We start from the raw sequence: 19174 nt of genomic DNA, 5'->3' as shown, positions 1-19174 counted from the left end.
CACGCAACTTTGCTGGTTCAGACACATGTGGAGAATGAATGAAGGGCACTTGGTGAAGACAGCATGGCAGGCAGCACACGGGTTATAGGGGAGGAGGCGGTGTACCTATAGGGTCTCCATAGCCAGGGGAGCAGGCAGCACACAGGGGCTATAGAGGAGGAGGCAGTATACCAATAGGGTCTCCAGAGCCAGGGAGCAGGCAGCACACGGGGGCTAGAGGGGAGGAGGCGGTATACCTATAGGGTCTCCATAGCCAAGGGAGCAGGCAGCACACGGGGGCTATAGAGGAGGAGGCAGTATACCAATAGGGTCTCCAGAGCCAGGGAGCAGGCGGCACACGGGGGCTATAGGGGAGGAGGCGGTGTACCTATAGGGTCTCCGTAGCCAGGGGAGCAGGCGGCACACGGGGGCTATAGGGGAGGAGGCGGTGTACCTGTAGGGTCTCCATAGCCAAGGGAGCAGGCAGCACACGGGGGCTATAGAGGAGGAGGCAGTATACCAATAGGGTCTCCGTAGCCAGGGGAGCAGGCGGCACACGGGGGCTAGAGGGGAGAAGGCGGTGTACCTATAGGGTCTCCAGAGCCAGGGGAGCAGGCGGCACACGGGGGCTATAGGGGAGGAGGCGGTGTACCTATAGGGTCTCCGTAGCCAGGGGAGCAGGCGGCACACGGGGGCTAGAGGGGAGGAGGCGGTGTACCTATAGGGTCTCCAGAGCCAGGGGAGCAGGCGGCACACGGGGGCTATAGGGGAGGAGGCGGTGTACCTATAGGGTCTCCGTAGCCAGGGGAGCAGGCGGCACACGGGGGCTAGAGGGGAGGAGGCGGTGTACCTATAGGGTCTCCAGAGCCAGGGGAGCAGGCGGCACACGGGGGCTATAGGGGAGGAGGCGGTGTACCTATAGGGTCTCCGTAGCCAGGGGAGCAGGCGGCACACGGGGAGTCTCTGGGGAATGGGCCGTGAGAGCCCCACGCAGGCCCGCTCCCAGCCCTCCCGCCGCAGCCCGGAACCTGCGCGCCGAGGAGCAGTTTCGGGGGGGACGAGGACAGCGCGGGACCCGACAGGGCTGGGGGGGCGACAGCGGGGGCGGACCGGGCCGACCCTACGGGAACTAGCGGGGGGCGGAGCCGGCTGGGCCCGCGGAGGCCGCCGGCATGTTCGCGGGGCTGCAGGAGCTGGGGGTGGCTAATGGGGAGGACCTGAAGGAGACGCTGACCAACTGCACCGAGCCGCTCAAGGCCATCGAGCAGTTCCAGGTGGGGAGCGCGGCCCGGGGGGCAGACGCCGGGTGGGGACGGGGCTCGCCGGGGCTGGAGTTGCTCTGCCGGGCCGGGGCGGGGCGGGGCTCTCAGTTGGCCCAGCGGGGTCTCAGGCAGGCTCCCACCCCGGCGGGGTCTGTACGGTACATCTGCGCGGCTCGCTGAGCCCGGGCTCCGTCCGGTCCCGTCCCCCCGCGGGTCAGTCTGATGCGGGTCAGCAGGGAGTCAGGGCCCGGGTCCAGGACTGCGGGTGGGAGGGTTTAGGTCAGAGCTGATCACTCCTCAGTAAACAGGGTTCCAGATGCCGTGACATCCACAGGTCTTATTCTCTGAAGCCTCCTCTGTTTGTTTCTGATCCGGACTCTGCTTGAGTGCTGTCCCCGTTGCTTGACACGGGCTTAACTGTTTCACCTTCGATCATCCTCCCATTATAGTGCAGCCTTTTGCTCTCTGGCCAGATCTAGCAGTGCTGCTTACAAGATGTGGGACAACGTCAATGAGGGGTTTTAAAATAGATCCAGAATTATTATTTTTTATGTTATAATCGAGACAAACTTTGGAGGCCCTCATCACAAGGGGATCTTTAAAAGCAACTTTTAAAATGAAGGGAGTCTCTCTCCCAATTGAACAGGATTTGACAGTTGTGAGAGTAGTTTTCAGGTTTTGTTTTTTGCAGCTTAACACAGGATGAAATGTGAAAAGGAAGCTTTGGTTATTCTTGGCTCTTAACACCCTGGTGCTCTGTAGTATCTTTTCACCTCGGCAATGTAATTTTCTGTAATACAAATGAAAACTGACTGTGTATGTTACATGGCATCTCTAAACTTCATGGAACTATTGCATGTGTCGTTACACGATGCTTCAGTGTTTTTAGGATTGGGGCATTGATCGTTTAGCAAAGCTTTGGTACATTTCAGCAGTGGCAGTTTATATATTTAGATTATAAAGTTGGGTTAATGGAGTTTAGCATAAGCTAGCCAAATGCAACCATTTTAAAAGTCCTGGTAGATTTTTGAATAATTAGAGAAACATGGTAAGGTACTTCAGGCCCCAGATTTAAGGATAATTTAAAAAAAAAAAAACTTGTGAATGTTTTTGTATACAAATGGATAAATATTAATGGAACAATATTTTTTAAACAAATAAACATTCCTCTGCACTGTTTTCTACACATGCCTAGGAGTCAGAGGCATGGACCAGGACTCTATTGTGCTAGTGTGTCCACACTCCAGTGTTGCACTATTGCATGAGAACTAGAAAAGGAAACTTGCTAGTCTTTCTTCATTGCCTCGGTTGAGTAAAAAGTAAACAAATGGCATCAGTGATGAAAAGTGAACTAGATTTTTAAGTTCTTTTAACATTAATAGTATTATGCTAGTGCCAGTAGCATAACTAAGGACTTTTTAAAAAATGTTATATTGTTTCTCACTCAATAATGACCATTTAAATTTATCTGAGTGCTTACTTTTTCTTAACATGAGTTGGTTTAGTACTCTGTCTTGTTATTTATTACCAGCAAGGAATTTGTGTTTAATCCAAATGTATAACTCTGTATGGTGTTTGTTTTGCTAGACAGAAAATGGAGTCCTCCTGCCCTCTCTCCAGTCTGCTCTGCCATTCTTGGACCTCCATGGTACTCCTAGGCTGGAATTTCATCAGTCTGTATTTGATGAGCTGAGAGAGAAATTGCTAGAGAGAGTTTCAGCCATTGCCTCGGAAGGAAAGGTTGAGGAAAGGTGTGTTACTGATCTTGCTGCTGATTATTAATCATCATTAGAAATTAATTGCAAAATTAATCATGGCAGGTAAAGTTTTCAAAAAGCTTAAATGACACAGTCACTTTTTCAAAAATGACTTAAGCACTTAGGACCCTAAGTCACTCAGGAGTTTTGAAAACTTTACCTGGCAACTTTTCTTGCTTGCATGTTTCCAGATACAAAAAGCTGGAGGATCTGCTGGAGAAAAGCTTTTCCTTGGTCAAGATGCCGTCTATACAGCCTGTGGTGATGTGTGTCATGAAACACCTGCCCAAGGTAAAATCTGTTGCATCTCCTGGTTACAGCCTCTTTCATTCTCTGCTGTTAGCCGGGCTGTATGCCACGTTTGCAAACTCTTCAGTCAGTTTGTCATTCACTGGCAGAAAAATTTGTCTTATGCTTTGTTTGATTCTCATATCAGTTAATTTAATGTAGTTCAAAAAGTATTTCATATTTCATAAAGCACACTCTACTTAGAGAAGTTTGTTCTTCTATTTTTAAAATGTGCGTGTCCCCCCTATCCTTCCCAAAAATAGTTTGAGCTCAGTGGTAGGGGGCTTTTCCAGAACTCATTTAAATGGCAAGTATTTGAAGGATGCGGCTAGATTTTAAAAGGGGGCAATATTTCTGGAAAAGGGTACTTAAGAGGAAACAACTCTTCATTTAAGGCACTACAGTACCTTTAATGTAATAGCTTCAAAACTTGTACTAGTGCTATTGTATGCTGTAGACTAGAATTTTGAACTATCACCATAGAATGCTGTGCTCCTTTTTTAATACGGGAAGATGTTTGTTTAGGAGGAGGGAAAGCTCAGTGGTTTGAGCATTGGCCTGCTGTGAGTTCAATCCTTGAGGGGGCCACCTAGGGATCTGGGGCAAAATCAGTACTTGGTCCTGCTATTGAAGGCAGGGGGCTGGACTCGACTCGACTCGATGACCTTTCGGGGTCCCTTCCAGTTCTATGAGATAGGTATATCTATCTATCTATTTCAAAATTAACTGAAGGAAAATGTAATGCTTTCTCTAGGAAGCTAAATACTTTAAAACCAGGGTGGTGTTGGAGGGGTAGGGTCATGAAAGAAGGGTGTCTGCTGTTTCCTTGGGTTTTAATTGCACTGGTTGTAGAAGTTACTGGCCAGTTCAAGGTTGTGATTTAGATCTGCCTTATAGTCAACTACTTACCATTTTAACAGTCAGGTAGGTGAACCCCTAAACTCTTTACTGACACTGCACTGTTGTTCGCAGGTCCCTGAAAAGAAACTGAAGTTAGTGATGGCGGATAAGGATTTATACAAAGCATGTGCCGTGGAGGTGAAGCGCCAGATCTGGCAGGATAACCAAGCTCTGTTTGGCGATGAGGTGTCCCCATTGCTGAAACAGTACATCCTAGAGAAAGAAAACACTCTCTTTAGTAATGATCTCTCTGTCTTGCATAACTTCTTCAGTCCCTCTCCAAAAACGAGACGTCAGGGAGAGGTAAGAGCAGGGAGAACTTTTACAGTGACGTTTGGAATGGAATTCTCCGATCTCTGTCTTGAAAAGGGAGCATATTTGGTTCCTATCTTGCCAGCATCATCAGATAATTGAGTGTTCGTCTGGCCTTACAACTTTGCTACCACCTGGAAAAAGCTATGTAAATATTTTGGCTAGTTATTTAATGTTAGTTCATCTTAATTAAACAAGTCTTAATTAAATCAACAGGTTAATCTTATATTTAATAGTTACAAATATAACAATACTGAACATTATCTTTATTAGAATAGCACCTAGTGACACAGAGTAATAGGTTAATCTTTTGTTTAAGCGGATTTTAAAAAATAAAATTTAAATAGCTAAACATGTTTAGCCAATAATATTTTCCCCGGTTCTGTCTGTCAGTCTGGGATTTAACCCATCATTATAGTATCTAAGCACCTTTAGTGGGGAGGGATAGCTCAGTGGTTTGAGCATTGGCCTGCTAAACCCAGGGTTGTGAGTTCAATCCTTGAGGGGACCACTTAGGGATCAGGGCAAAAATCTGTCTGGGGATTGGTCCTGCTTTGAGCAGGGGGTTGGACTAGATACCTCCTGAGATCCCTTCCAACCCTGATATTCTATGATTCTATGAAATCAGGGTTTGGGGTTTTTACAATTTTTATTTTGTTTTTGCAGGAAATAGTAATAGTTCAATAAAAAATTGGGAAGAAGCATCAAAAGCTGTGCATGTAGCTAGCCTATGGGATAGTGTGATCTTATTAATGTTACCCTCACCCCAGCCACTCTTCCCTCCTGTTGTATACTACCCTCATTAACGTGTCTTAAACTCGATTGTAAGTTCTTCAGGGCAGGGATTGTGCCTTCCTATGTACTTGTAGAGTCTCTGTTGCAGTGGCGCTTTTAGACACTCCCACTATACACATTTTATTAAAATGTTTAAAAAAAACAAAAAACAAATCCATGCCCCCAGTAGTGTTTTTACCCCAAAAAGGGAGAAATGCCAGGGACTCCATGAAGTCTCTAGGGACTTTGCTATTACTTTTGATTTTACGTGGTGGGCACTCTGGAACTATGGTGATAGATGGCAGTATAAAACCCTAAGATCACATTTACAACAAAAGCAATTCCTACTGGTATAGTTGGTATAACAGGTCAGCCTGTTTAGCAAAGGGAACAGAAGGTCTTGCAATTACAAAAGTCTAGACAAAAATCAATTAAAGCACAAATGGATTTGAAATGCTGAAAAAGTCTGATGTGAAATGTCCTTTAAAGCTGTATGTTTTAGTTCAGGCATTCCACAACTGATGGGGCAAATAATGAAATAGTTTGAAAGCTGTCGTGTAGGAATATCTTTTGGTACTGTGTGTTTTTCCATTTGGGCTTTAGGTGGTTCAGAAGCTGACACAGATGATTGGGAAGAATGTGAAGCTATATGACATGGTGCTACAGTTCCTAAGAACATTGTTCCTTCGGACAAGGAATGTCCATTACTGCACGCTACGGGCAGAGCTCCTGATGTCACTGCATGACCTGGACATCAGCGAGATCTGTACCGTTGACCCCTGTCACAAGGTAATGAATAGATGAACCGGGCACAAGTAGTACTTCAGAGTTTTCAGTCGGAGCAGCTCTCATTTGTGCCTGCTGCCTTGAAGGTCAATAACCCAGAAAGGATATTATCTCCAGGCATAGAAAATGGTTCAAACCTCAAGTCTGAAATTCTTATAGTCCCTGGACTGACAGGTTCAAATCCCAGCAGTGTTAACAAAGCCCTTTGTCTTTCTATGGTAGATAAATTGTTCGTCATGCTGTTTGTGGTGCTTGGTATGAAGTCTTAAAAAACAGTGTACCATCTGACCTACATGGATGCTGCCAAAAACAAAGTTCGTGCCATTGGTTTGCCCCCGTGTTCTTGGCCAGTTTCCTTCCCCTCCCTGTTGTGCATAGGACTGTGCACAAACTGATGCTCTTTGCCCAGAAGTGATTGCATTTCATTAGTTTAGTCTGCTATGGATCTTGAAGTATAAAGAGCATAAAATTAACAATTATTAAAATATAAGAAGTTTTGCTGTCTTATTTAGCACTGCATTGGCATTTGTAATGTGAATTAAGTCATTCATCCACTATAAATGCAGAGTCGCATTCTGTTCTCTACACTTATGTCCTGGTTACATTATTTACACAGTTTATTTCTCGTGCGATATGTGCTTCTGAAGAAAAGATACCAGTGATGAGAAATATATTTAGCACCTTCTGTACAGTGGGCTCCAAGCACTTCAGAAACATGAATTGATCAAGACCCACAACATCCTTGTGAGGAATATGTGGTTTTAATATAGACAGGGAGACTAACACATAGGGGTTATGGCTTGTCCAAATTTCGAATGTAAGTCAGTGATAGAGCCAGGAATAAAGTCCAGATCATCTGTCTTCCAATCCCATGTTCTTACCACTAAGTGATACTGCCCCCTCAGTTATCATGTACTCCATTGTGAATGTGATTCCACATTGATGGGGGTGGGCCATGAGATATATTCACATACTACATGGTATATAGTACGTGTTAATTTTCAGGGAATGCTTGTTGTGGGAGAGGAAAAGGTGATGCCAGTTGAACCTGCTGTACAACAGCTCCATAGAGTGATCTTGTGTGTTTGGATGCCTGTTGGGCTTCCTCTGCTCCTGATGTCAGACTGCCTCTAGAACTTCCCAACACACACAGGACTGTGCAAGCAGCAGATACTGCTGGTCAGAGGTTGTTGCTGTTTGTATGGATTGGAAACTTTGTCTTCCCCCTTCACGTGCTGCCACATGAACCCATGTTCTGTTGCACTGATGGAGGCATTTGAATATAATTAGAATACCTGTAGGAGCTTAATGCAAAAGTCTCACCGCTTAAGGGCCTGTTTTGTCACTAGATCTGAAGCCTTTGAAAAGTGGGCAAGAGTCTTAAAACTGACATGTGGTGGATCTAATGTTGCAGCTTCCTGTACAACTGTTGGGGAGGGTCGGAAAGGCTTATGCGGGTGTATTTAATTAAATATCGAGCCAACAGTATTACAGTGAAGCCTTGAGGTGATTCATATATTGTAATGCTAGTTTAGAGGAGTTGCCATGAGTGTGTTAACAACGTTTCCTTTCTTTGCAGTTCACCTGGTGCTTAGATGCCTGCATTCGGGAGAAGTTTGTGGATAACAAGAGAGCTCGAGAGCTGCAAGGGTTCCTGGACGGAGTGAAGAAAGGACAAGAACAAGTATTGGGGTGAGCAGTTCAGGCTCATGAAACTGAGGGATTGATAGCGACGTTCCCATTATCCAGAGGGGCTGAGAATTACTTCAGTTGTTAATTCTCCACAAGTGTCTAGTAACAAAACCAATCATTGCCAAACATAGCCCTTCTTAGTGCATTCGGCAAGATAACAGGTTTATTCTCAGTATCCTATCCCAGGGCTCTAACTAGTCAGTGGCCTGTAAAATACAAGTTAAAGGGGTTGTTTTTTATCAGGCAGGACTTGCCACTTATAAGCATCTAATTAGTGATCTAAGGCAGAAACATATTTCAGTTGATATAATACATTAGGTTTTATCATTATAGTTTTTGCTGCCTGTCTTCCTTCCCTCATAGGTTTTGGTATTCTGTGGCTGGGTGTGTGGTTGGGCCATGGGGTTTGTTAGTATATATAAAATGCATTTGTGGTTCTGTTTCCCTTCAGAGATTTATCAATGATCTTGTGTGATCCCTTTGCCATTAACACCTTAGCTCTGAGTACCATACGGCATCTGCAAGAGCTGGTTGGGCAAGACACCTTACCCAGGGTGAGTCTGAGAAACCTGCACAGATTACAAATGAGCCCTGTTCAGGTTATAACGAGACTGCATTTTTCAGCAAGGGAGAAACTGACTGACATTACAGGAGAAGGAATGAAACTGTGTGCTATCAAATGCACAAGTAAACTGAAAAAGAGGAAAAACATATATTTTGTCCTCATTTCTTTCATTTGTAGTAATTTTAGGTGTCATGTAATTATGGTAGGTACACAATTTTCAGACAAATGTGATTTTTCAAGTTGACAGTGCCCCCTTAACATTTCTCACTCTCTACTAGATGCATGCTCTTCTAATTATGCATACTTGCAGGCAACTGCTTTCTGCCTACTTAAATTCCTGCTTCAGTTACAGCATTCTTTACTCCCTGTGCTAAACTTGGTGTCTTGCTTTGCTTTGGGCTGGTGGTAGGGGGGATCTAGTAAAGTCAATTCCTGCTGAATGGGGTAACCGGAGAGAGAGTTCTCTCTATTGTACACTTTATTGAACCATCTGAATGTAAAATTATAGTTGTTGCTCTGCATTTACATCAGCCACACGGAGAAGAAGATGGTACACTTAATAATGTTGTGAGGCACTTGCTCTCTGTAATGCTGCGTTCGGCTGCCGACAATCCCTCGGCGGGGGAGGCAGAATTACCTCGGGAATGGCGGCTGGCAAGTGACCGCCGTTCAGTCCTAGAAAGGACTTAGAATGCGGTCTGCTGGTTGGATCCTCAGTTTCCCTGGTATGAACTGGGTACTCACGGGCTGTGCAACAAAAATGTGAATCTTTGCCCCCAGTGGATCAGGACTCAGATCCTATGGTGGGAACCATACAAGGATCTAAATAGAAACACTTCCTGTCTTTCATCCCTGGGGCTGCTTTTTCATTGTCAAATTAAATAATTTCTTTTTATCCTTTCAAGCTTGCAAAAAGGCCAATGTCATTTTTACACACTCAGTATTGGATATTTACTGACAAACATGGCTAGTTTCATTCTGACCCATATTGTACTTTATGATGTCACGTTGTTTTTGAAAGGTCTCTAGCCAGTTGTCTGATCAGATGGCCTGAAGATCTCCAAGCACACTATCAAATGATTACACTGAGGTGTGTTCTGTAGCATTTGCAGCTGTTTGTGGCCCTTGAGCTATAATTCATTATTTAAATCATAGAAATTGACAGCCCCTAGCCGTCTTTTGCGATCTAATGTCTCTGGCTAATGCTTCTGAATCCAAGAAAACCACTGACTATAGATTACTTCCAAATAAATCTCCAACAGGTCGAGAATTGAAGAAGAACATAACTTTTATTAAATTTGAATTTCCAGGAAAGCCCAGACCTCTTGCTGCTGTTAAGGATGCTGTCTCTGGGACAGGGGGCCTGGGACATGATTGACAGTCAAGTCTTCAGGGAGCCTAAAATGGTAAGCTTCTTGAAGAGTATTTCCTCATTGATTTCTTCATCTTCCTCTCTCTTAAAAAATCCTCTGTGTCACCTTTTCCAAATGCCTCTAATAAGCACTTGCAAAATTTGTAAACGTCCTGTTTGTACAGATGACACCTGGCATTTGCATGCACCAATAGGGTGAGAGTGTACACAAGTGGGTGCTCTTGTCAACTCCTCCCCCCTCCCGCCCCCCCCCTTTTTTTTTGTAATCTTGAACATCTGGGCTTTAACTTTTTTATATCTGAGTTTTGCCTGTAACAAATTCAGCACCAATAGCTCATAACTCCTGGGATCTCCGCCCAAATGGCGAGAGTGTAGATCAGAATGAATGTGAAAATAGTATTGCTGGGGCTGGCCCTGAACTCTAATAGCAGCTCATTGCATTGTCATTCAGTGGCTAGCACGTCTGCCTCCCCAGTGTTGTGATAGGAATGCTGTGGAGGTATCACATTCAACCCCTGGAAAGCGTATTTTGGATCGCTCAGGTGACCCTCCCCCCACTTTCCCTCTGGCCTGCACTCTGAACAGGTTTGGTAGCTCTGGGAGAAGTTCTATTCAGCTCTCTACAGAAGAGAGGTTAACCACAATACTGGGCAGGGGGAGGAACCTCCAAAAATTCCATTGCTGTTTCTGTTCTGTGCTGCAAAGTGGTGCAGCTCTTCCCCAGGGAGGGTGATTGACGCATTGACCCTATAAACTGCTAGCTGACTGCACGTTTACCTCAGTGATGTACGTTTTCCATAGGTGTTTGCATAGGTGCTGGAACTAGGGGTGCTGCTGCACCCCCTGCCTTGAAGTGGTTTCCATCATATACAGGGTTTACAGTTTGGTTCAATGGCTCTCCGCACCCCCTACTCTACAATTGTCCCAGCACCCCCAGGTGTGTGTGCATGAATAGTCAAATACTAAGGTGATTAGGTACTTACATTGCCCTCGACAAAGCCTTGGCTTACCTCATAACTTAATTGAAAGGTTACTTCTTCACCTGTTGGTGCTATATGGAGAAAGCTCCACAACCTGCTTCATTTTTAATGAACTTTGTGGTTCCATACGCTGCCGCTTCCCATTGTTTTAATTTGATACAAAATAAGTAATTTTCAACTGCTGTGGGAATGGAGGAAATGAGTGTGACTTTCCCCTGGCACTCCTCCTGGGAGCATGACTAAGTGTGCAATGGTTAATATTGGTTCAGGGAATTAACAAGATGACTTGTACTCATTAGCATACTACCCTGTCCTTACCCAGACCCTCTGTGTCCAGCACTTGCAATAATATAGAATAAGGTGCTCTAGACCAGATATGTATATCACAGGGTAATTCTGTTACAGCAGAAAATTCATTCAATAGTGTTCTTGTGTACAAAGTGAAGGATAGTTTTCTGATTATCTCCTTATATTCTACTGGAGGACATGAAAAGAGAGGTCAGTGGTTAGAGCAGGGACTTGGTGTCTGGATACCAGTGTTTTATGTTCCTGTCTACCATTGGTTTGCTGTGTGGTCATAGGTAAATGGTTTACCTTCGTTTTTCTAGCTGTAGGATGGGAATATTACATGTCACCTAAACACTTTGAGATTCTTGGATGGAAAGTTACATAAATGCTGAATGGCTTTTTTTATATTGCAATGGCTTTTTCCCCCCCTCTAAGGAACATGAGTTGATCACCAAGTTCTTGCCGATGCTGATGTCCTTTGTGGTGGATGACTACACATTCAACGTAGATCAGAAACTCCCATCGGAAGAGAAAGGGCCAATTCCCTACCCCAGCACCATTCCCGAAGCTTTCACCAAGTATGTCATCAACCTACGCACATTAGATCCTTTTTCCAACAAAGCATTAGGCTGTGTCTACACTACATCATTTACAGCGACGCAGCTGCATTGCTTCTCGTGAAGACTCTCTAAGCCAACGGGAGAGAACTCTCCCATCAGCTCAATAGCTTCTTTCTCAGCTATGTCAGTTGGAGAAGTTCTGCTGCCGACATACCACTGTCCACACCGGTGCTTCAGTTGGTGTAACTTGCGTCACTCAGGCCTGGTCTACACTAACCCCCAAATTCGAACTAAGGTACGCAACTTCAGCTACGTGAATAACGTAGCTGAAGTCGACATACCTTAGTTCGAACTTACCGCGGTTCAGACGCGGTCCACACGCGGCAGGCAGGCTCCCCGTCGACTCCGCGGTACTCCTCTCGCCGAGCTGGAGTACCGCAGTCGACGGCGAGCGCTTCCGGGATCGATTTATCGCGTCCAGACCAGACGCGATAAATCGAACCCGGAAGTTCGATTGCCAGCTGTCGAACTACCGCGGTAGTGTAGACCTGGCCTCAGAGATGTGGATTATTCACACCCCTGAATGATGTAAATTATACTGAAATAATTTGTAGTATAGGCGTAGTCTTAGGTAGCTAAGCTATACCACCGAGGAAGCCCATTATGTGCAACCTGGCACAATTAAGAGAGAAGAATTAACCCTAACAAATTCAAGGCTTCAGTTCCATTCAGTGGAACAGTTGATTAAAAAGACACCAGTAAAACTACAGATCTTGAATAGGTCAATAGAGATTGTGCTGCTGTGGAGCCAGTGAGGGTGCTGTCCAGTTTGAAAGTTTCCAGTCAGAGAGCTCAAATACTGTGGCATTTTTATCAAGGGCTCAGATTGAAAGGCAACTGCACAAGAAACAGAACAAAACATGAAGGCCCTGATTCAGCAAGGTACTCTATAGTCAGTGTGACTATTCGTGTATTTAAAGTTAGGCCCGATTCAGCATATGCCTATGAGAAGAGAATAATATTGTCTTGGTGCCTTTGGCCTGAGTTATTGCTACATGGACAGTACTGAGGAAAGTCAGTTGTAGACAGAGCTGACATTAAAAAGAAAATTTCGCGGTGTAACGTATTGCCAAAATTAATTAACTATGAGCTACTGCTGTTTAAACCAGATTGGGCATAAGTGGGTTAAAGAGACCTTGGAGTGAAAGCACAAGAGGTTTGCTAAAGTACTTAAAGCTTTTGTTACCCAGGGAAGAATGAAGATCAGTTCAGGCCTTCATAGCGATTAGAAAGAGAATAGTTCTTTGACTAACAAACATGGCTGTTGCTCAGCAGTAACACAATTAGGGAGGTGTGAGTGACTGATCATCAGCACTGTTTTTAAACTAGACACATCAAATGGCTTTGCCCTCATTTTCAAGGAAGCTGAGCCTGTGTCATCCTCTCATAAAGTTCTCAGTGTCTCCTCTATTTGAAAACATTGAAGCAACCTGTGTGGAGCAATAGTTCTTACTGTTGATTTTTATATAGGCCTGGCCCAAGGAGGTGGACCATCACATTAATGTTTCTTGCTCTGACATTTCAGTTCAGTCTTTGCAAAACAAATTAGTAAGGTTTTTTTGCATTGCTGTTTTCAATTAAAGAAGACATTTGTGTGTCCTTCACAAGCAGAGTACAGTGGTTGCTTTCATGGTATTACTGAATTTAGGCGCATTTGGACTGACCACCAATACTTTTTAGCGAGAGAATGAGCACCTTCAAATGCGCTACTAGAAATAAAATGACTATACATGTGATGAGAGGACTTCAGTTTCTCTTTGAAATCCTAAAGGTTTGGAGGTTAAAAAAGAAACTTCTCACGTCTTTGCAAAGCAGACAGAAAGGATCTCCGTATGCTCAGTTGTGTTCAGACCTTACACTTATTCCCAGTACTCTTCTTGGTTGAATGTCAGTACCCAGAATACCACATCCAGTTAGACTCACACTCACAACTATTTCATAGCAGAATTGGTGTCTGAGCTGGGAAACTTTAAAATGAAGCAGAATCAGATTTTCCATTGTGTTTAGCTTGATCCTGAAGCTTCCTTCTTATTATTAACTGTTCAGTTAGTGCTGATTATTGGAAAGTAACAATGTTGTTGAATAATTATTTCTTTGGGCCATGGCAGCAGACAGCTCTCCTAGATCTGAACACTTTCTCTTAGCCACCACTTCACAGGAGACTTCAGGTTAGCTATTGAGACATTTCCCTGCTTCCTACTCTGTGGCTTCCAGGTTGTGGACCCTGTCTTCTTAAGGTCCTCTTTCGTAAATGGGTTCTTGTTCTATTGGTTAAGAAACTTTGTTTGTGCCATAACAGATTTCTCCAGGAGCACAGAATAGCCTGTGAGGTTGGGCTATATTACATACTTCACATAACTAAACAGAGGAACAAGAATGCTTTTCTCAGGCTCCTGCCAGCACTAGGTGAGTCTTGTTTTCCTCTTATGTTTTGTACCCACTTGTCACACATAGAAGGCCTAGAAGGAGGAAAATAAGGGCTATGGGGGTGAGTGTGGTTAGTGGTGACAACTCTTGGATTCTGCTAGTTTCAGGTCTGCTAGTGATTCACTGTGTGAGCCTGTGCAAGTCCCATGAGTTTACTTACCTGTTCAGTGGTGATGTTTTCCTACCGAGCAGGAGTTTTGTGAAGATTCTTGAGTGTTTGTTTGTAATTGCTCGGATGAAAGACACTATACTAGCAATGTGATTAGCTGTAGACTGGTCGGAATATTACTGGAAGATATATTGTGTCTCTGAGCAGGTAGCTTCCTGCTCTAAACAGTCTCCAAAAGTTGCAGTGGATCAGAACTTTCCACTTTATCCAAAAAGGGAACTTGTAATGAAACAACACTGAATCTAGCCCAGGCTTAGCTGCTCCCAGAATTCTTCCTCAGTAGCTGCTCAGCCAACATCCTGGGTTCTTTCCCACCTCCCTTTATACCTGGGTAGGGTAGTCAGCCACCTGCAGTGGCCAGTCAGCAAAGTGCACATAAAGTTTTTCAGCAGGCTTGTCTTCTGCTAATATGGTAAAGCTTTCAGGGAAATGCTTGCCAGCCTGTTAGTCATTGTCCTTCGTGTTGTGCAGTCGAGACATTCAGTGACCTGGCCTTCAGTGATATTTTCCTGCACCTGCTCACCGGTAACCTCACGTTGCTGGCTGATGAATTTGCGCTGGAGGACTTCTGTACTAGTCTCTTCGATGGCTTCTTCCTCACTGCCTGCTCAAGGTAACTGACATCCTTCAGAAAGCACAATATTTACAAGATGAATGGGACAGTTCACACCTCTCTGAGCTATTGTTTAGCCTGTCTGCAGACTCTTCACTTAGCTCACTCTGGAAAGGCTATGATAGCTGTTGTGGTGTTTTTTTTATATGTTTAGATTTTGCAGCCAATTCTGTAGAAATAAAATCACTGGAAATAGCAGGTGTTGGTTTATAAACGATTACACAAACCCTAAATCGTTATTCAGAGACAGAAGTTGCAGTGGGGCAACATCCTCCTTACCGTGCAGTAGCAGATCGAATTTCTGCTTTAAACATTATATTTAACTTCAGCTCTCTAATTTATAAATGCACATAAAGAACCTGTTAGTAGTTCTAAACCCTTGTATTAATTCCTGGCAAGCCTATAGAAGCATAACATCCTGTAGCATGCAAGCAGTTCCTTTACAACTTAAGTATTTTTGATGATTGAAAACAAAACTCCCAGTGTTTGAACGCTCTGACGTTGTTGTGTAACTGTCTCTCTAAAGTGTGGTTGTGTTCTGTACATTGGTTTCACCACTTTACAATTGCTCTTTACAGAAAAGAGAATGTCCATAGACACATGCTAAGATTGCTACTTCACCTGCATCACAAAGTGGCACCTGCCAAATTAGAATCACTCCAGAAGGCTTTGGAACCTACCAAGCAGGTAAGAAGGGTCACAAAAGGAAAAGTCATTGCAGATGAAGGCAACTGCATTCCCTGAAGCTGCTTACCGGAGCCTGTGTTCTGTTTAGCTAGCAGCTTTCAGAGTGTATGGAGTATTGACTTAATTATATCATGACTTCCTCTTCCCCCTTTCCTCTGTGTTGAAACACTCCCAGTAGTACTTCGTGTTCCAGCTAGTAACAGCTAGAATGAAGTGTGACTCTTCTTTTGTTTGTTTGTTTTCCCAATGCTCGTTCCACAGAGCGGCGAAGCTGTGAAGGATCTTTATAACCAGCTCAGCGAGAAACTGGAGCTTCGCAAACCCAGTCCAGCCCAGGTGGCTGAAACTCCATCCATGGAACTGACTTTGCCCACAGTGCCCACCCCAGCCTCGCTCTGAGCCACATGAGCGGGACTCTGAGATAAGAGAAACTAACCTTTGCGTCCTGCAGAGTGGAGGAGTTTCAGTGTGTCTCTGGCTACCATGGTGGAAACTTACCTAAAGCCACTGAGCCTTTTGCAGAAGCAGGACATTGTCAGACACTGCAGTTTGTCCTTGAGCACTGTTCTCTTGCTGGCTAGAAGGCTCAGTATGCAGTGTATTGCATTGGTTTACTTTGCCTAAGGATAGCTAGGTGGCTTCTTGTGGATCTACTCGGCTTGTATGATTTTTTTTTTTCAAAAGACAACTCTTGTTTTTAAACTTTGTATCTTCTTGCATTTTTAGACTTACAGTTTTCTGAGCCAGTAAAAACCCGGTTGTGTAATCAGGCAGAGGGAGCGAACCCTTGAAGTCTGAGCAGTTTCGCTCTTTGTCCCCAGCTTGCTTCTTTGGGGCTTTAAAGCTGAGAGATGGTTCTCAACAAAAGGGAACAAGGCTGCAGATTTTATACTTTGTTCAAAACTGGTGCTTCCCTGTGACCTCATGGAGACAAGGGCTGTGCATACCTGTTGGTCAATCCCCATGGGAGTAGGACAGGCAGGGCGGGGCCTAGTTCCAGCTCCCTCGTTGGGTTTGTGGATCACTCTCAGACATAGGGGGCGACATAGTTGCGGTGCACCTGGCAAGTTAGGCACCTGCTTCTGATGTCAGGGGTTGGCTGTTCACCAACCTGATCCCCAGCTTATTCCACGGCAACTGGTAATTGGCAGTCGTCCCGGACCTTGGACAGCAGCCCAGGTAGGAAGGAGAGGAGAGGGTTGGAAAAGCTCAGGAGTTTCAATTTAAAGGCTGCTTTTTGTGAACCCAGAGTCACAGACAGGCTGCACCTCCCATCCCTCTCACATCTCCCCTCAATATTTTTTTAATTTTTTTTTTTTTATGAATTCTCATTGTGCCGCCATATGTGAACAGATCTGGGTATTGTGGACCATGAGTCATGGCAGCAAAGATGCAGTGGTGTGTGTTTAATAATCCCTAGGTGTCTCACATGGGGCACCGAGAATTAGTGGACACCTCTGACAATTTTGGCCTTACTCTGTCTGTGCCTCAGTTCCTTAGCTGTAAAATGGGAATAATACCACCACCTAATCTCACAGGGGTGTTTTATAGATAGATTCAGTAAGTCTGTGAAGCACTCTGCTAGTAAGGCGAGAACACATGCATGAGGAAACTAATAATTCTGTATTCACTGCAGGGTTTGAATGGCATGTGGTAAATAAGCCTCTGGGCCACACATTGAATGAGGATAAGAAGAAATATTGGATTCATTCACTGAATGAGGCAGGGGTCCTTTAGAAAAAAATAGTGAGTGAGCATGTAATTAAAGACTGTATTATAATGCACATGCACAAGAAGGCTGAATTAAGGCTGTATTTAATTCTGGAATTTCCTAATTTGGGAATGCTTGACTTTGCAACCTGAATGTTCTCTTAATGTACTTTTACTTGATATAAAAATCATAATAATTAAGTTACTAACTAACAAATCATTTTTATCTAACTTAATTACAACATAATTCCTTCAAATGCTGCCTCTGCATCATGTTAGCTGTCTGGGAAGTTTTATTCTGTTGTTAAGTTCTTTCAGGACAAAAAAAAAGATTGACAGATGCTAAAGTTCTTAAAAGACCCAGATTTAAATTAAATTTCCACTTAAGCTAATTAAACAGGTTTACTAGTAAATGCTCAGAAAATTCATTTCACGCTCTATGAGTAAAATGGAAACTCAACCATAATTATGGAACTGTGACCGGTGTCTCCATAATTCACTGGGAAGTTTCTTTAAGGAGCAGCAGGTGACTTTAATTTCCAAGGACAGACTGCAGTCCAAGTGTTGACCGCCCCCTGGTGTCCACAAACCAATAATGTATGATTTTTCAGGTTTCAGAGTAGTAGCCGTGTTAGTCTGTATCAGCAAAAAGAACGAGGAGTCCTTGTGGCACCTTAGAGACTAACAAATTTGCAAACTGGACACCATTAAATTAGGCTTGAATAAAGACTGGGAGTGGATGGGTTATTACACAAAGTAAAAACTATTTCCCCATGCTAATTTTCCCCTACTATTACTCACACCTTCTTGTTAACTGTTTGAAATGGGCGATCCTGATTATCACCACAAAAGTTTTTTTCTCCTGCTGATAATAGCCCACCTTAATTGATTAGTCTCGTTAGAGTTAGTATGGCAACACCCATTTTTTCATGTTCTCTGTGTATCTATATCTTCCTACTGTATTTTCCACTGCATGCATCCGATGAAGTGGGTTTTAGCCCACGAAAGCTTATGCCCAAATAAATTTGTTAGTCTCTATGATTTTTCAGTGTACTTAGCATTTTATAGTACTTTATCTGTTCAGAGCACAGCTCCAAGCCACCTCAGTTGCAGCTGTACATGCTCAGCATGCCTGCAAGTCTGGCCCCAGGTGTCACGTTAGACACCCAGAACATGAGGAAAACACAATTTAGTGGCCACTTGTAAAAAGTTTGGTTTAAGTGACTTGCTCAGAGTCGCTCAGGAACTTGGTGGCAGAGGCAGGACTCGAATCCAGTTCTCCAGGGCTGCACTCAACTGAGAGATCCTGCAGACAACCACCTCCTTCAGTACGCAACCCTGATTCATCCCAAGAGCAGGTCTGTCCCATGCACTGAAGGAGGATGGGATCCTATGGAAAAACTAGTATATCATCATGTACATATGCAATATGATGCAGTCTTTAATTACAAGGGAGCTGAATTAAGATTTATGATGAGAGTTAACTGGAGCTGGAGAGCTCCATTAAGGCACCTGGTTGCAGGGAAGCAGGCCCAATTAAAGATGAGACCCAGCTGGAGAGAAGCTGGGTAGTTACTATAAAGAAAAATGTTTGGAGCAGGAGGAGGATGCAGAGAGAACTGTGTGTAGTGTGAGAGAGTGGACAGACTGGCAGGATCGAGGAGGAAACCTGGGGGAGAGATGATTTTGGGGTCCTCTCCTGAATAGAAGATTAGCAAGAGGCCAGGACAAAATTAGAACAGCGACTGGGGGTGGAGCAAGCTATGGCGGTGAGTCCTGGAAAAAGAGCAGGATCTGGACTTCCAGGGAACAGGCCCTGGGAGGTGTTCAGCGGAGGAACAGTCAAGCCTGAGGAGGTCAGAAGTTGGTTTAGGTTTGTTCTCGGTCTGGGATTCCTTGGGGATTACACAGCCCTGCAAGTCCTGGCCCTGAAAGAAAGGTGAAGCTAGAGAGATTATAGGGGGAAAGCTACAGGAAGGCAGCTGCAAGGAGT

The 19174-nt window shown here is 44.3% G+C and overlaps 1 protein-coding gene across 1 annotated transcript; it reads left to right on the top strand.

Moving 5' to 3' along the window:
• The first annotated feature begins 1132 nt into the window (after nucleotides 1-1132).
• On the top strand, nucleotides 1133-16277 carry NELFB (negative elongation factor complex member B). The gene is made up of 13 exons (XM_065418730.1): nucleotides 1133-1253; nucleotides 2829-2992; nucleotides 3190-3289; nucleotides 4259-4489; nucleotides 5876-6061; nucleotides 7638-7750; nucleotides 8202-8304; nucleotides 9626-9721; nucleotides 11391-11533; nucleotides 13875-13981; nucleotides 14643-14784; nucleotides 15363-15471; nucleotides 15733-16277. The coding sequence occupies exons 1-13, from the start codon at nucleotides 1152-1154 to the stop codon at nucleotides 15868-15870; spliced, it is 1734 nt and encodes a 577-aa protein (XP_065274802.1). The 5' UTR covers nucleotides 1133-1151; the 3' UTR covers nucleotides 15871-16277.
• Nucleotides 16278-19174: the final 2897 nt, after the last annotated feature.

Source organism: Emys orbicularis, chromosome 18 (genome assembly GCF_028017835.1).
Source record: "Emys orbicularis isolate rEmyOrb1 chromosome 18, rEmyOrb1.hap1, whole genome shotgun sequence".
NCBI classification, from domain to species: Eukaryota; Metazoa; Chordata; order Testudines; family Emydidae; genus Emys; species Emys orbicularis.
The sequence above is the reverse complement of the archived record's forward strand: the minus strand, read 5'-3'. Positions and strand labels throughout refer to the sequence as shown.